This window comes from Pieris napi, chromosome 22, assembly GCF_905475465.1.
Source record: "Pieris napi chromosome 22, ilPieNapi1.2, whole genome shotgun sequence".
Classification (NCBI taxonomy): domain Eukaryota; kingdom Metazoa; phylum Arthropoda; class Insecta; order Lepidoptera; family Pieridae; genus Pieris; species Pieris napi.
Window position 1 is genome coordinate 3470627 of NC_062255.1, and position 17563 is coordinate 3488189.

General features: G+C 32.8%; 1 protein-coding gene across 1 annotated transcript; it reads right to left on the bottom strand.

Moving 5' to 3' along the window:
- Positions 1-556: 556 nt before the first annotated feature.
- On the bottom strand, positions 557-17248 carry LOC125060688 (succinate dehydrogenase [ubiquinone] flavoprotein subunit, mitochondrial). Its single transcript, XM_047665687.1, has 13 exons — positions 17086-17248; positions 16503-16764; positions 16344-16417; positions 15630-15805; positions 14900-15052; positions 13560-13717; positions 10863-11027; positions 9602-9801; positions 7389-7586; positions 6581-6725; positions 5695-5930; positions 2533-2696; positions 557-901 (listed from the first exon to the last, which is right to left on the bottom strand). The coding sequence occupies exons 1-12, from the start codon at positions 17131-17133 to the stop codon at positions 2541-2543; spliced, it is 1971 nt and encodes a 656-aa protein (XP_047521643.1). The 5' UTR covers positions 17134-17248; the 3' UTR covers positions 557-901; positions 2533-2540.
- Positions 17249-17563: the final 315 nt, after the last annotated feature.

Genomic DNA, 17563 nt, shown 5'->3' on the forward strand with positions numbered 1-17563 from the left:
AGAGATGCAGAGAAAACTTGTCTTAATATAAGGATCGTTTTATATAGAAAATATTTAATTCCAGAAATTTAAATATAGTATAAAATGTAAAAAAAAATATTGCACTATACCAATGTTGCCAGGCCGCACATTTTTTTCTTTCTCTGTACGCAATTGACTTGCTCATACGATGCAATGACCTCCAATTGTCAAATTCCATTACGCTTTTGAGATACGGGAATTGCTTTGTCACGGCTATGAACCTTACACATGTAAGACGATGACACATCGTACACAAAAGGCTCATCGCTCACTTGCTATTATGTTGGATTATAATTATCAAAGATTTTGTGACACTATTTTTCTATTTCATATATACTTGACAATTGACATCTCTCTTAGTGCCCAGGAGACTTCGTAGCATTCTATGGAAGGAGCTAGTCTGGCTTAGTTAATCAACGGAACATATTTGTTCCAATGTTATTACATTGAGTCCACACTACATAGGTACATAGATCCCATCTCTCTCAGGCTTCCCCCAAAAATTAGTAAAGGTAAAAAAAAAAAAAAAACAAAATTCTTACGCATAACATTTATTTTTCCTTAAATCTAACGTTTTCGTAAAATTACAATTTCATTGAATACTGCACAGAACATGATTTAATATTGTGCTATATAAGATTGATATTGACAGTTCGATACAAAATACAACCAATAACTTGAGGTAGACTAAAAATGGTCTAAATAGGATTTCATTTAAGTACTGTGCTGCTGAAAACCAAATAAATGCTGTAAATTACATTTTTAAAGCACATTAACATGATTGCAAAGCTTATTCTAAAATGAAATAAATTATTATAAATATCTACGAAGTTCGGGTGACGAGTCCAATACTGCTAGTTCAGTCAGCACACATTGTTATCTGAAAATAAAATAGATAGCGAATAGTATCCGAGCTTCTAATTAGTTTTAATTAATCACCATAACTCGAGAAAACTTTCCACAGATTACAAAAATAGATTTGGAAGAAAATTAATAATATTAATTATATAGTGCTTTTCATGAAAGAAGTCCCGCGGTGATTTTTGGAACTAAAATTGACAGGTCGGCAATGTTGTCATTCGTCGATGTTATCAAGTTCGTTTGTTGTGGTAGATTTTTGTTAATTTTTAACTAGCTTAGTGCATTTTAAAGATTGATTACAATGCCAAAAGTTGTAAAAAGTTCGGCTCGAGAAATGATATTAAAGGTGAAAGAGTTCTGTGAAGCGGAACATAAGAATCAAGGTGTTTTAATACCACTAAACAATGTTCGGAAGAGAGTTGGCGCCATAACGGGTACTTTTTAGAGTTGCCATTTAATAATTTTTTGCTGTATTGATGGGACTTTTATGATATAAATTCATTCTTGCGACCAAATTGAATAAATACATAACGTGATGAAACTAGGTAAGTGAAATTAAAACATATACTTATTACATATTATATAAGCATTATAAACTTAAAGTTACTATTATTTTTAATTGTTCATAATTTAATTGCAGGTGTGTCAGAGAAAACTGTAACAAGAATTACAAACGAAGGTATAATAGCGGCGTGTACTTCGAAAATAATTGTAACCCAACAATTATGCAATAAAACTGGATAAAAAATTGTATTGCTTTTCTTTACCCTATTTTTTCATCTTTTCCCTATAAGTAGGTAGAACACCGCTAATATAAGTAAATAAAAATATACTTTTTACATAACAGAAATGTTGTTTCATCGAAGTATGCAGAAAATAATATTATTTGATAAATTACATCTGCTAAATGTAAATAAAATAGGTAAATTTTTTACTCATAAATGGCAACATTACGTTATGCGATTGCAGCGCCGCGTCTGGGGGACTTCTTTCATGAAAAGGACTATACATACATAATTATGTCATCCTGATTTATCTATTCCGTAGAGTAAAGGTAAACAATTTAAAAAGTAAGAATACATTTTTCTAATATTTCTGTAAAAAGTTAAATTTTTCTTTAGTTCAATTTCAAAAAAAAACGTAATTTAAAAGAGGTTTATATATATTTGTTATTTCGAAGTGTTAAAAAATATCCAATACATTCGGTATTGGATATTTTTTTACATAAAACAACGGCAAACGGGCTGGCTCATTTGATGTTAAATGATACCGTCGCCCATGCCCGCGCCACACTCACATTGCCAAACGGCTCGCGTGTGGGTAGCCGGCCTTTTAAATACTTTAAGGACCCTAATTCGAATTGGTTCGGAAATACTTTAGTTGGTTCACAATTGTATGTAATATAATCACAAAATGCATTATATATTAATTAACATACGTTAATAATCATTAACTTTATCATAAAGGAAAACATAATTTATCACCTACTATTTGTTCGATTTGATATTGATATGATATAATATAAGATTGGAAAAAATAAATTTATACAGCTATTATACATAAACCATACAAAACCACGCGTTTTGCGTTTATGGAATTAACCCGTGCTACATATCAAGCATCGTTTAAGATTGGGTAAAATAAACTCACCAATTCATCTAGTAGGTCCTGATGACAGGTGGTACGGTCTTGCATTCCTGCTGGTCCAGGGTTTTGTCGATGACAGGTCTGTACGAGAGGTGGGTCTCGCCTGTTGATGGGTTGGTCTCCACTATTGTGTGCTTTCTCCAATGCTTCTCGAAGGGTAGCTTAGTCTGTTAACAACAAAGTTGTAACATTAACATATGCATATTATGATTGATTTGATATTGATGATTTGTTATTTTAAAAGAGTACCGAGAGTTTTTTACGCCGGCTTTTTATCTCGGCCTACACCCTCTGTCTTCTTTGCCGATGAGTAGGGATGCCTACAAATTCAAATTTAATGACGTGGAATAAGTGATACATGTATCTTATGTTCCATAATAAAGATATTTTATTTTTACCGTCACTGTAGAATTATCATTCTAAGTATATAAGTCAAAAAAACATTTATTTTTAAGTCTTAGACTCTAATGTCATTTAACTGGTATAATCATGAAGTAAGGACTTTTTTAAGTTATTAATAAACGAGTTCTTTTTACCATCTAAAACTATGGCCAAAAAACAATAATATTTCATCGAACATTGACGAAATGAAACTTTTTTTTCCTGTAATGTTTGATTCTCTGGACATACAAGGTTATCATTCTACAGCGACGAGTAATATTATAAAGAGGTGAAGTTTGTAATCTCTGGATCTAGTCAACCGATTCCGACAGTTATTTTATCAAGGCCACGTTATTTCATGTCGCATATATTAATTCCAAAAATTAAATAACATTCTAGTGGTCAGATTTGCAGACTAAAATAAAAGGGTTGAACGAAAACCTTTCTTACAAACGCTATATATAATTAGAGATATATCATTGAGAGAAAAGTTGTAGAGCTTGAGAATGTTATTTAAATTTTATATTTTGTAAAAACAAGCACTCTGCTGCGTCTATCTATATGAGGAAGGTTTAAATATTAGGTTCAATGTTAACGGGTCATGGTTGCCGGCTCGGAACAAGATATTTAGAGGGAAACAAGATGTCCACGGGATTTTTAAGGGGATTATTTTTCAAAAACTTTTTTTATAACGCTGTTATGCAATTCATATTAATTCTCGAAACGAACCAAACTAAACTAAATATAAACTTCAATCGTGGTGGTTAGAAAAGTACAAAAAGCTATAAAAATAATGTATAAAAAGAAAATGAGGAAAAGGCAAAAATATATATATCCCAAGAAAAGTTAAGAAAAACTAAATTTAAAGAAAGAAAAGTTAAGAAATATAGCACTGCATCAGCAATTAATCCCACGATTCTTTCTTAATTTTATTTTGGGTAGCCATTTTTTAACATAAAAACGTTGTCATATTTTGAGTTTTACAACCATTTAAAAATAAAACGCGTTCCTTCGTACGGCCTATGGCTATATTGATTTAAAACAAACTTTATCGCTTAACCCATCGGTCATTCTAATACGTATATTTTCGAAACTTTGACGTCTTTAGTTATTTGCTGGGGGCACGTCTGGGATAAGATCAATGAAAACAAAGTAATTATTCTAAACTGGAATTAAAGAAATCTGTAATATATGTATGATCGCATATATTATTATGTCGATAACCTTAATAAACTGATGCGTACGTAATTGCGGTTGCGATTTCACAGACACTAGTTTCCGGAAGCCTATTCCGTCAGTCACTACTCAGTTTGGGAGAAAGTTCCTTAGGGAATTTGTATTTTATTGAGTGTGGTTAGGGTTGAAAGACTCCTTTCTCCGCAATTAGACTCGAGGTTGGTCCGTTGTGCGTATTTATTGAGTGTGTATTATATTAAGTATTATTAGTCTTCAGTTTTAAAGTATATAGTACTTGTAATATACACATCGTAATTTGTAGTAGAGGCGTGTTATTAATTATTATTTTTATTTTACATAATAAAAACATCACTATGATTTGTAGTAATGTCATAGCAACAATCTTGCCAGGATATATTATGCATATGAAAATATTTGTTGTATTTTACGTTGTACTATTTAATAACTAACCGGGTAGTTTATTTATTAGCCGCGGTAAATGCGTCAACGTTCTCTCACCATAGACATTGTTTTCCCGCGAAGTAGAGAGCCGAACTTGCGGGTTTTTACGTCATGATTGCTTTCTTAATTCTTTTCTATGAGTACTTTTATACTTCATATAATACATATATGTGTGTAATGGCATAGTGGAAGTAAACACGATTATGAAATTACGTTAAATAATAGTCGATATCACAGAGTGACGTCAGGCGACATTATTTGTAATTTTGTTTTAAAAATACTTGTAATCAATCATTTATTCAGATAATGATTGTTTGTAAAAACAACCAAACCAAATTTGGTTCCATACAAAAGCGAATCAACTATTATTATTTACATTTTTAAAACATAGAAATGGAACTTTCGGCAACGTACTTGCGAGCCTTCTGGCAATGCGAATGTCCATGGGCGGCGGTATCACTTAAGATCAGGTGAGCCTCTTGTAGCAAAAAAAAAAAATGGAACTATTCATATCAGATTTAATTGTAAAGAAAGTTTAAAACCATTATATAATTTGAGCCGCTCAAACACTGACGCGCGGCTTCTATTTGGGCGCGTTTAGCGCAGTCTTTTATTACTTTATTTACTCCTACAATAAATGAATTACTTTAAGGAAATCATAACTTAATTTAATTTGTTTTGTTATTATTAACATTTTAAAATGTTTAACAGCGCACGCACTTAATTATGTCTACAAATTTATGAAATATCAACTAATATTTCTGTTTTTACAATAGAATTTTCGTAATGTTTCCCCATTCAGAAAAATATCAGACCGCACTGTTTTAAATTCTTACATCTCTTTCTGACACAAGTGTTTAATCTGAGATGAAACTAACATTAACGCGCCGTAACGTTTTTCTGTACCCAATAGTAAAACGTTTCGTGTCCACCCAGTAACTCTTTATACCTAAAAGTTACCATTATGTGGTGTAAAGTACTGGAAGATCGAAAATAATATTAACAATAACGCGTAATTCAACCCCCGCCCCGCATCGTAACGTTTTACAAAAGGACCTTCCCCGAAATTCGTTACGTAATACTTGAACGCTCCCATAGCGTTAAAACGCACACGTTTATCTATCTTAATTATTATAATATTAATACCTGTCCGTCCAATGGCTTGGAGTAATCATATTCATCCCTTCTCGTCTTAAAATCTTCCCTCGCATGGGCACCCCTCGATTCCTCCCTCGCCAAGGCACCTTCCACGATCTGAACCGAGTTGATCAGCAGGTTCTGTAGTTCCAGGGTTTCCACCAGATCACTGTTCCATATCAGAGATCGATCTGATACTTTGACATCACCTATTTGTTTGTAGATCTCGTGGATTTGACGTTGGCCTGTAATTTTGATAATTATAATTTTTTTGACCAATCGAACTTTGTACCGCCTAACAGTCAACGAATGTCAAATGATACATTTATTAAAGTAATACAATAAATACGAAACAAATATTAAGTTCACTAGTTTATTAACACAAAAAGAAATAAGCATGTAAACGCAGGTATAAATATTTGACAACCAGTATATAATATGTGATTTAAAATTACCACAAATTACCTATTACCTCATAACGGGAATACCAATAATGATTTTGGCAAGTATAATATTGTTAAAGTTACGTGCCAACGATCTTTTGCCAACATAGAGAATGGTTGGATGTTGGAAGATACAATTTTAGAATTATTTAGATCAAAACAACTTGAGTGAATATGCGTTAAGATATGCAATCTAAGTAAATGTTTAAGCATTAATAATTTTATTACTATGGCGAATTTTATGTACATTTTTTTTAGAACATCTGATGTTAAGATACCATAGATACTTAATTAACAAGCAGATTATTTTTTTCAAATAAATTCGACCGATGTTCCATTTCTAAGGTCTAGACTCTATAGTATAAGTAAAATAAGTATATCGTATAAATAAGCAACGATTTCCTCGAATATTTTAAAAGCTGTTGACTTACTTTAATAAAAAAAAATCTTACCTTCTTCGAGCGTGTCCTTCTGTCTGAATACAGCGGCATTCGTTTGCATGTTCTTCTGCATGCGCAGACGCAGCGCAGCTGTTGGAATAGTACCGTTCGCATATCTGATCTGGTCCAAGTTCGTGATACTTTCCTGGCCTGTTGTCTGTGAATATTTTAAAAGTAATTACGAATACAACCATTTTATTTTAGATAGTCATGAATCGATTGTGACTAAACATTTAAACATATCGATCTCTTTTCAACTCCTTTAACAAAAAGAGACGAAAGATTACTTTAATTAAAGGGGTAAATTATAGAATAAGGACCTCGAAGAAAAGTTAAAAAGCTTGTTTGTATGGTTGAACGTGCTAACCTCAGGAACTTGTGGTTCAATTTTTTAATTTGCCTAACATTATAAATAAAGTACAGAGCAAAAAACGCATATCAAAAAGTCCTTTTGAGTGTTGACCTTTCCATCTAGAGAGGCTGTATAATATTACTAAACTTCGAACTAATATAGTTTATATAATCTGCAGTCTCACACAGACTAGCTTTTTCCATTAATAGAAGTAAAAATATAACTGTCACTTGCCTATGTCCTAAGTTTAAGTTTTTGTGAGAAAATATATAAATATAATATATATATACACCTATATTTATATTTATATATATACCTATATGTAAAATATATGTACTTTATTTTTTTAAAGTATCCACATTATTGCTGAACTATAATGATTTTTTGTCGACATAAAAACGTAACAAACCTCCAGACCCCAATAAGTTCGGACCATAATGGAAAAATTATTCTATTATCTATACTCACATCCTTGAGCGATGCCTGCGCATCTCCCGGTCGGCTTGTTTCAGATACGGTAATTGCGCACGCGCGGCCGAATACAACGATATCTAACAAAGAGTTAGCTCCAAGCCTGTTGGCACCATGTACGGAAGCACATGACGCCTCACCAGCCGCTAGGAGACCAGGAACAACGCGATCTTGGCCGTTGTGGTGGGTTATTACCTGTAGACAAATTATTAATAAAAAATAAAAACTAGGATATGCTAAAAAAAAACAGTGGCACTACAACCTTTTTAGGTCTGGGCATCAGATTTCTATAATTGTTTCATGATCATTTGTCAAAAAGGCAAGTAGGTGATTAGCCTCCTGTGCCTGACACACGCCGCCGACTTTTTGGGTCTAAGACATGTCGGTTTCCTCACGATGTTTTCCTTCACCGTTCGAGCGAATGTTAAATGCGCACATAGACAGAAAGTCCATTGGTACAAAGTCGGGTTCGGATCTACGACCTCAGGGATGTGAGTCGCACGCTGAAGCCACTAGGCCAACACTGCTCATAATAGTAAATATAAACACACAAAAAATTGTGAATCTCGAAACGGTATCTGCAATATACGTATTGCCTTCTAGAGGACTGGGACTTTATATAGCGTTATGACCCGACAATTATCTAACGAAATACATAATCTGAGAACTATTTTCAGAAGCCTAAAAGAATAAATATTATTATTATAATTTGCAAAGTGATTCCGATCGAATAATTATAAAAATCCGCACAATGAGCTATATAAAAATACGCATTCAATTGTCATATTAATTATCATAATGTCATAATAATAAGAATAGTAAACTATAATTGTTATCAAAACTTTTGGTTTATATGGTCTCCCACGCCATAAAGACACTGACTGACTTCTCAGTTATATTTAAGCGATTATTATTAGCAGTCTTTAGTAGTAAAGGCTACGACTGAATAAACGCAGAGACAATTATGTACTACGTTATACTAATATTAAAAACAGAAAATTCTTCTATTCAAATTTCTTGTATGCTTGAAACAAAGTCAAAAACTCTAGGACTTTGACCTGCATGATATTTCAAGCGATTAGGATTATACAAAGTATGAAAGTACCGACTGCAACCCAAACGCATACAATAAAAGTCATTCAAATCGGTTCATCCATTTAAGAGGAGTTCAGTGACATACACACGTACCGTAGAAATATATATATAAAGATACCTAATAGCTACATCAACGCTGAGTAACACGGGCTACATTTCTTTCTAAATATTAAAAACATCCAGCCGTGACCCGCTAGTACATACGAACGCTGGGAAAATTTAGAAACAATACAACCGTAGTACATAGAGTATGTCGAAACAATATCTTCAAGGTCAATATGAATAATAATTATTGCAGCTGATATAACGAAAAAAGAAAGTGGGCAATTTCCGTTTCGTGACATAGTGATATAATATTATCAATTTCCTTTGCTGATAATAGTTTATCGTTCATAAAGGCAAACTGATGTCTCCTTTATAATTCATAAGTTAAGTTAGTTTGAAAGGTATAGAAGCTTTATATTCTAGATGTAAAATACAATAACAGATTGAATTTATATTCTAGCTCTCACAGTCCATAGAAGAATACTCAAGCTGATTAATGGAATAATTATTTAAAAAAAACTGTGAGCCGTCACGTGACACTGAATTGAAATTATTTTGGACAAGTAATATGCATAAATTAATTTTTAGCATTTTAGAATAAAATTTTTAAGTGTTTCTAAAGATGGATGAATATTGTATCAAGCAATTAATGAGGCTTAATAATATTATTATTATTAATATGCCTACAAGAACTAAATATTAATTGTTTTCTAGAAAATCAAAAAAATATTTTAATTAAATACAAAAATTCCAAATATAAAAATTTATATCAAATTTTCACATCAACAATCGCGCCCTGTTTCACATCAATAAATTTTAAAGCGAATTAGAAAATAAAATATTTAAATATTGCAAAAACAAAATTAATTAAAAAAGATGTAATTAAATTATATATTTTTATAGAATTTATTATTACGTTTGTTTTGGAAGAGCTGGGAACCCTGATACAGGTATTTCTTTACTTAAAAGGGTTCCCAAATCTTACAAATTAAAAGGAATTGTTGTTAAATGATTTTTTTTTATTTCAAACGTTTTACTAACCTAACATCCAATCAAAAAATTAAACATACCTCTCCCCGGAAATTGGTGGGTGTTCCTCCCATATTGTAATGTACGGTCGGCAGCACAGGAATGGGTTCCTTGGTCACATCGACTCCAGCGAAGATCATAGCGGTTTCAGAAATACCAGGCAGCCTTTGCTTCAGCTGATCCGGGGGTAAATGGTGAAGTTGTAAGTGCACATGGTCTTTTTCTGGTCCACAACCACGACCTGGACAAATACAAATCAGACATGATTTAAGTTAGATAATTTTTCACTGTATCAAAACATTTTAAAAAGTAATATGTATTTTGAAAATATCTAAAGGGTAAAAATATATGTTTGGATATAATAATATGATTGGACATTTCACACCAATTGACCTAGTCCCATGCTAAGCTGGTGAAGCTTGTGTTATTGGTACTAGGCAACGGATATACATACATATTATAGAAAGATAAACATATCAATACATATTTAAACACCCAAAACCTAAGGACAACACCAAATGCTCATCACATTGATGTTTGTCTCAGCCGGGGATCGAACCCGGGACCCATGGATTCGCAGTCAGGGGTACTAACCATTAGACCAATGAGTCGTCAAATGATTTTGAAAAACAAAGATAGCGGGAAATGCCTAAAGTATAGTTTTTAAAACATTCAAGGAATTGAGAAAAAGCCAAACAATGTGTATAAATTGTTTTTACACGCTCTTCTCACAATAGAAGCGTAATTCTAAGCCACTGACTTCCATTATGAAACTCAAATAAAAAAACTTTAAAATAAAAGGTCATTTTTCGTATTTCAATGTAATCCATACATAAATGGTCATTGACTATCAAATAAAGTTTTATAAAATATTGACACATGTTTTGGCAATTTTGCAAATACTGCCTTGTGATTCTGTAACTCACTTTTCGAACCCTCACAGCGGTTTTCGCAGCGGCAGTCGCGCTCAAATCAGTCTTGAAGCAGTCATTTTACGATTTGCATTCTGATAAGGAGCGAGCTTGTAGTTTATTGTTTACTGCCTCTGCGAAAACCGCTGTGAGGGTTCGAAAAGTGGGTTAGAGAATCGCAAGGCTGGGATCGCAATGACGCGTTCAATAAGAGGGCAGCCCAATCTATTTTGTCTAACTGCGTTTAATTAATTATTTTAATTATTACACGATAATCTGAATTTAATTTCGATTAGTTAATAATGTCTGAACTCTAAAGTAACGATAGTTGTATAGAAACTTGAAGAATTTTTAATTATTTGAAGGATAAAATGCGGGTAGTTATAATTACCTTCCATGATTTCAACAGTCATAGCTCTCGAGACGACATCTCGACTGGCCAAATCCTTAGCGACGGGCGCGTATCTCTCCATGAATCGTTCACCTTTAGCGTTAACGAGGAAACCACCTTCTCCACGACAACCTTCCGTCATCAGACAACCGGCACCGTAGATTCCTACAAACGAGTTTAATGTGTTTTCCATTCATACATATTTGAAGAACTGCACAACTGCACAACAGGAACTAAAAAATCGGTTGTCTGTAAAGTCGGTTTACTGACGATAGTTGAACGTGACAACATCATAAGAAAATACTGATGGAATGATTCAAAAGAAAATTTTAATTTTATTTGTTTGATAGATATTTTGTATGGAAATAGAGAAGGAGGTAAATGGAAATCACAATTGAATTGATGAAGAACAATTATGTAATTTTTTGTACGATTGTGCCTCTTTGTCGCTCGTTCCGAGCTCGCTCACTTCAAGCCTTTAATGGAACGCCTCAGAGCGAGGTAACGCCGCATGAGTCATGTTTTTTCGTGCGTGCAGCCGACTCCATCGAATTATAAGACGTTGTCACGTCAAAAAATCTTAAACAATTTTAATAATATTTTTAAGATTGACAACATTTTTATATTATCTAGCACGGTTTTATTAATTTAAGTAAGCTTTGATAAATGGGTAGGGACTAGCCTTCTAGTTTCCGATTATGGAAAAGCTTCTTAAAATATCAATAATTTAAAATAAAATGCAGCAATAATTAAAAAAGGGTGCGTGTACTTATGTACGCGCTTAAGAAGTTATACTTCTTTGGCATTATTAAAAATAGTTTTTGATTGCATACAAATAATTAATTACAATTAAATAATCAAAGACTGAAAAAGGAGTCATTATAGTCAATTAAGTTCAGTTTACATTTGAAAAATTAAATAAATAATTATTTATTATTATTCTCTTACATTAAGTGTAACATAAATTCTATTTAGTTAAAAGTATATATTATTATATATTTAGAACATCTCTACCAAACACTAAGATGTATGCATGTATAGCTTTGGCAGTATTGCACAATATAAAATTAATAAATTTCTTTGAAAAAATAATTAAAACTCCTTATTTGTTTAAAAATTAATGACAAATGTCATTATGGTCATTCAAAATTCTTGGCATACGAACTTCACGCATATTCTATTTATTTTTACTTGTAGATTGTCTTATTCCTATCTAGTTCGCGCACGCTATAATCACACTCCCAATTTTGTGTCACAGGTGCGCGCGCATCGTAAAATTTCACTCTCATAAATTTTTCATAACGCGCCTAAAGAAGTATAACTTCAAAAATATTGCACAATTCTGTTCATTATCAGACCAAAAACAGTACATACTTAAGTTTTTAATAGAAACTATTCATTATCAGTGGAAAGAAGCCAATTGATTAAAACATTGTACGTCATTAATTTGTGTATATTTATTAGAGTGGAAAATTTATTGATGTGAAAGTTATGACCTATACGAAGGAAAGTTTATTTTATCAGCTTTTGATACTATCAACAAGCCGTTACTTCTCACTTTCTTGGATATGCGACTTTAGTATATTAAAAAAAACTAATAGTTACTTTTTCCCTTTAACCTTAACCTTATTATATATTGAATTACAATTTTACTTTAACTATTTTTAGGTTTAAAAACAAAACACAAATTTATTTGCGTCACAACCAGAAAATGAAAATCTTGCTAGCGATATTATTGTCGTCATTTAAATGCTAATCAAAATTGAACTTTATGTGTTACAACATAACGTTCACATTAAAACGAGGAGACAAAGTCTTATCAAGAATTAAAATTCAGCCTTCACTTGAAGAGATGTAGCGACATTTTATTATTTTTAATGCGTTTACATAGGTGGTAATTTCGGTTTGGGTTCTTACGCTTATGGTATTTAATCTATTTTCAGGCACCAACTTAGTGGTTTTTGGTTACAAAAAAAACATTTTTAATTACGCAAATATTACATAATGTCTCATTATTATTACACAAATAATAGCAACATCGCTATTGCTGTTACTTAATTGTTTATAATAATTATTACGATTGTTTCTTTCGAATTGCGCTTTTACAACAAGTGTTATATAATACAGAACCAAAATATTTTATTGTATAGTTGGCCTATATTCTGGTAATATTGGTAGGGATCACAAATAAAAAAAATATGTTTTTGCCGACTTTTTATAGTTGTATGATTTTCAGAAATTATTTAAAAGATGTCACGCGAGGATCTCGCTCGCTCATACGAGAGTGATAATTCTCTACTCTGAATGTTACTCTTGCACTAGCAGTGTTGGCCTAGTGGCTTCAGGTCGTAGGTTCGATCCCCGGCTAAGTACCAATGGACTTTCTTTATATGTGCGCATTTAACATTCGCTCGAACGGTGAAAACATCATGAGGAAACCGGCTTGCCTTAGACCCAAAAACGTCCCACCAACTTGCCTATTAGATTACATGATCATAAAACAGATACAGAAATGTGAGGCCCAGACCTAAAAAGGTTGTAGCGCCACTGATTTATTTATTTTTATTTGAATGTATACTCTACATTAAAATCAGCTTTAGTTATGGTAAAAAACAGTCTGGACTCAAATCAAATCCGTTAAAACATTGACCACCGAGGTAGGTCTTAGAATCTTACCCTTAGTGCTAAGTGACTTACCGGTTGGATGAAACTGCACAAACTCCATATCCTCATTCTGTAATCCTGCTCGAGCAGCCATAGCTGTTCCATCTCCGGTACAGGTGTGAGCTGATGTGCAACTGAAGTAGGACCGCCCAGTACCGCCTGTAGCTAAAATTGTGTTCTTCGCTTGGAACCTGCAAGTAATAATCTATATAAAACTAGCCGTTTCGCGCCCGCTTTGCTGGACGAATTAAAATAAATTTTATGTTTCATTATTTTATTTTTTTTCATATTTTTATTATTCTTCTTTTTAACTTCCCGCTAAGAAAATTGAAATATTTCGAAAATCGAGTTTTTAACAGATTGACGTTTAGAGGTTCTAGGAAGCCTCCCCGAATGTTTCCGCGGTGAAGTCCGTATGGATAAATTTTCATAAAAGTAAAACAGCAATAAAAAAATGAAGGAACGTTGGAATAAATAAATAGCCATAAACCATCTAGGAAAAATTTCGCATCGAATGGTGGTAGTTTCATGTCGATACGATCAGTGGTTTAGGCGTGATTGAGCCTCAAACGAAGACCATTTTCATTATATATATATAGTAGATAGAAGAAGATAGATATATACTAGCTGATCCGGCAAAACGTCGTTTTGCCATGTATATCATTTATAATAAAAATAGGGGTTGATCGTAGAGGGATGAAAATTAGGGGTTGTATGTATTTTTTAATGCTGTATCATAAAAAAATAATACAATACAAATTTATCTAAAAAATAAAAATAAAAAATTAGGGGTGGACTACCCTTAATATTAAGGGGGATGAAAAATAGATGTTGTCCGATTCTCAGACATACACAATATGCACACAAAATGTCATGAGAATCGGTCGAGCCGTTTCGGAGGAGTTTAACCACAAACACCGCGACACGAGAATTTTATATATTAGATAGAAAAATGAATTGCTGTTCGTTAGTCTCGCTAAAACCCGAGAACAGGTGGACCGATTTGGCTAATTTTGGTCTTGAATTATTTGTGGAAGTCCAGAGAAGGTTTAAATATAAAACATAAATAATAAGTAAAGAAAAATACTAAAAACTACAATTAAATTTTCCAATAAAATCTGTTCCTATTAGGTGCCTTCAGAAATGTGTGTTTCATGGCTGTAGTTCGAGGTTGTCTTTGGTCTGTTTTATTAATGTTGTATTACGTTTTGACACAAAGATATGCAGGTGATACTAAGTTCTGATATGATAATAATCAGAGCATCCTTTATGAACAGGACTGTAAAAAATATAGTAAAGTAATTCTAAGTGCTTCTAAGTAAATGTATCATTTTATGAAATATATATTGTATGGAATGAAAGAAATTAGGTACCTGTGAAGTGTTCCATCTTCGAGGTTCAATGCAATGCAGCCTTTGCAAACTCCGTCTTCCATGAGAAGGTCCAATGCAAAATATTCAATAAAGTATTCGCAGTCATAGCGGAGAGATTGGCCATACAATGTGTGTAAGAGAGAGTGTCCAGTTCTGCAATAAAAAAATTGATATTTTAATGGGTAAGTACTGGTTTAGTTTTTAGAACTTCTTGCACAAAAAATTTTGTAAAGTAATAAGGTGTTTGAGTATTATGAAGACACAGAAATGTATTACTTATAAGTAATACATTATACATCATAGTAATACATCTAAAATAAGGCTAAAGATAACACCGTTTTTATTACCATAGCAACAATGTTTTGTCTATGGAACTATCCATTCACATTTTGTAATGCCTATTATGTTTAAAGTGTTATTATATACACAAAAACAAGCACATAATCTCGCCAGATATGATATAACTTAAAAATCTCATTATTCAATTGCTTATCACTGCAAATGACTACAGAAGTGTGCAAGATAAAAAGTTTAAAGTATTATCATTGCAATACAGTTATCAATGGCAATAAATTGCAAAATTCTAGTGACCAAACCATATGGAAATATTACATTAAGAAATATTAATCTTTAGGACATAGAAGATAAGATGTATATTTCAACAATTCCAAATTCGATACTGTAATATTACAATAGATAGATGAAAACGTTTTCAGATATATTGTATTACCTGTCTGCGACAGCACAGCACCTGTGTGCTTGACCACCCTTTCCAAATTTCAAGGATTGCCCACCAAAGGCTCTCTGGTAGATCCTGCCTTCTGGTGTTCGAGAAAAAGGCATACCATAATTGTCTAATTCAATAACTGCGTGAGGTGCTTCTTTAGTCATGTAGTGGATGGCATCCTGTAAATCAAAGAATGGATTATTTTATGTTATACTACTATTAAGATGCCAATAAACAACTGCCATATTGAAAAACCCTAAAAAAATTACCTCATTTAGGAATGAGTATTAATTAATATCATTATAGATTATTGCTTCACTTAAAGGTCTGTATTCACTTTGATTATTGCGAGTGCAAGTTATTGACATTAATTAGTGCAGGTGTGTATTGCAAGTAGTGTCCAATTATTGTTTAGTGGCTCTATAAAGTAAATTCAGTTGTCATATAGTTTGGCAAGCACGATGTGAGTGAGGGGGAAGGGAAGGCGCACACTACGTCACTCACTCACAAAAAATAGAAGATGCTTCTAATCATTTTACTATGCAGCTGATTAATCAGTCGCTGTCCACACTTGTTTTCCCCTAATCACTAATCATTAATAAAAGTGAATACAGGCCTTAATATGACATTAATCATATGTACATATCTTAAGTTTATACAGTGTAACAATAGCAAATTAATGACACTATTTCAAAATTTTATAATGTCATGGTTTACCTGGTCTCCAAGCCAATCAGAACCCTTAACCGTGTCATACATATGCCAGAGCCAATTGTCTTCTTCCATGTTACCTGTAAACAATAAGTATTTTATATATATTGCACAAGTGTTTAAGTCTAGATCTAAGCATCAAAATTATGATTAGGTAATATTTACCAAGTGCAGCATTTATGCCACCCTGTGCAGCAACTGTATGTGACCTTGTGGGAAAAAGTTTCGTGACCACAGCAGTCTTGAACCCTTCTTGGACAAGACCAAAAGCCGCACGCAGTCCCGCGCCTCCCGCACCAATAACGAGTGCATCGTGTTTGTGGTCAATTACTGTGTACGACTGTGCGACATTGGAATTTGCTGAAGCCTCCTTCAGGGGTGACGCTCCGCCAACAGATAAATGGAGATTTCGGTACAAATGCGTAGCCTGTAAATATAATTTAATTTTAGTATTAATCAATGCGAATATCAAAAATAATAATAATCGCAATAAAACATACTATAATGGGATAAGCATAATGTACGTACATGGTTATATTAAAAAAATATAACGCATTATTCCATTGGTTGGAAGTTGAGATTTATAAATATTTATTAGTGAGCGTGAAACTTGAATAAGAAAGTTGCACCATAATTTGTAATAGTATCGATAGAGCTTTTGAACGCCACCCATTCATAGCATTTCTTTTTATTTTTTGCGGTTACATAACAAAACAGTTTTCTTCCTAATATAATTTGGAATACAAACCAGTGATGCTGGGCTACGAGATAAAGCTGCTTTCAATAATGTACTCATGATGGAACTCTCTGCTCGCACCCAGAGTACAATTATATATTATTTTATTCTAGAATATTTTCGGGACCAACATGCACCCGCCAGCGGTGTTTCACTTTCGCAACTAATTAAATCTGTCAAGTGTCAATGTCACTTATCGTCAGCAAAGGAATTTTGAAGTGAAGCTGCTAATTGTCAGTTTTAACAAAAGTTTATATCGTTGTGACTTCCCCCTAAAAATGAGGGATTAACCCTCTATTAACTTTGCTGTATCCACACACATTGCCTCTAAAAAGTTCTAGTTCTTCTACTTCTAAGTTGTAATCATAGTACTCTAGCTAAGCTCTCTGTATCCCAGTATGCCCAAAATAATCAACGTTGGGTAGTGACTTCCATGTGTAAACTTCTTGTTATTTTTTTATACATGTTAATATAAGTAGTAAGTTGAATT

Coding starts and splice junctions, on each gene's coding strand:
- LOC125060688 (XM_047665687.1), bottom strand. CDS start 17,133: ATGAGTACATTATTGAAAGCAGCTTTATCTCGTAGCCCAGCATCACTG. Junction 13,718..14,899: donor GAAGATGGAACACTTCACAG/GTACCTAATTTC, acceptor TATTACTTGCAG/GTTCCAAGCGAAGAACACAA. Junction 9,802..10,862: donor GACTGTTGAAATCATGGAAG/GTAATTATAACT, acceptor GTATTTGTCCAG/GTCGTGGTTGTGGACCAGAA.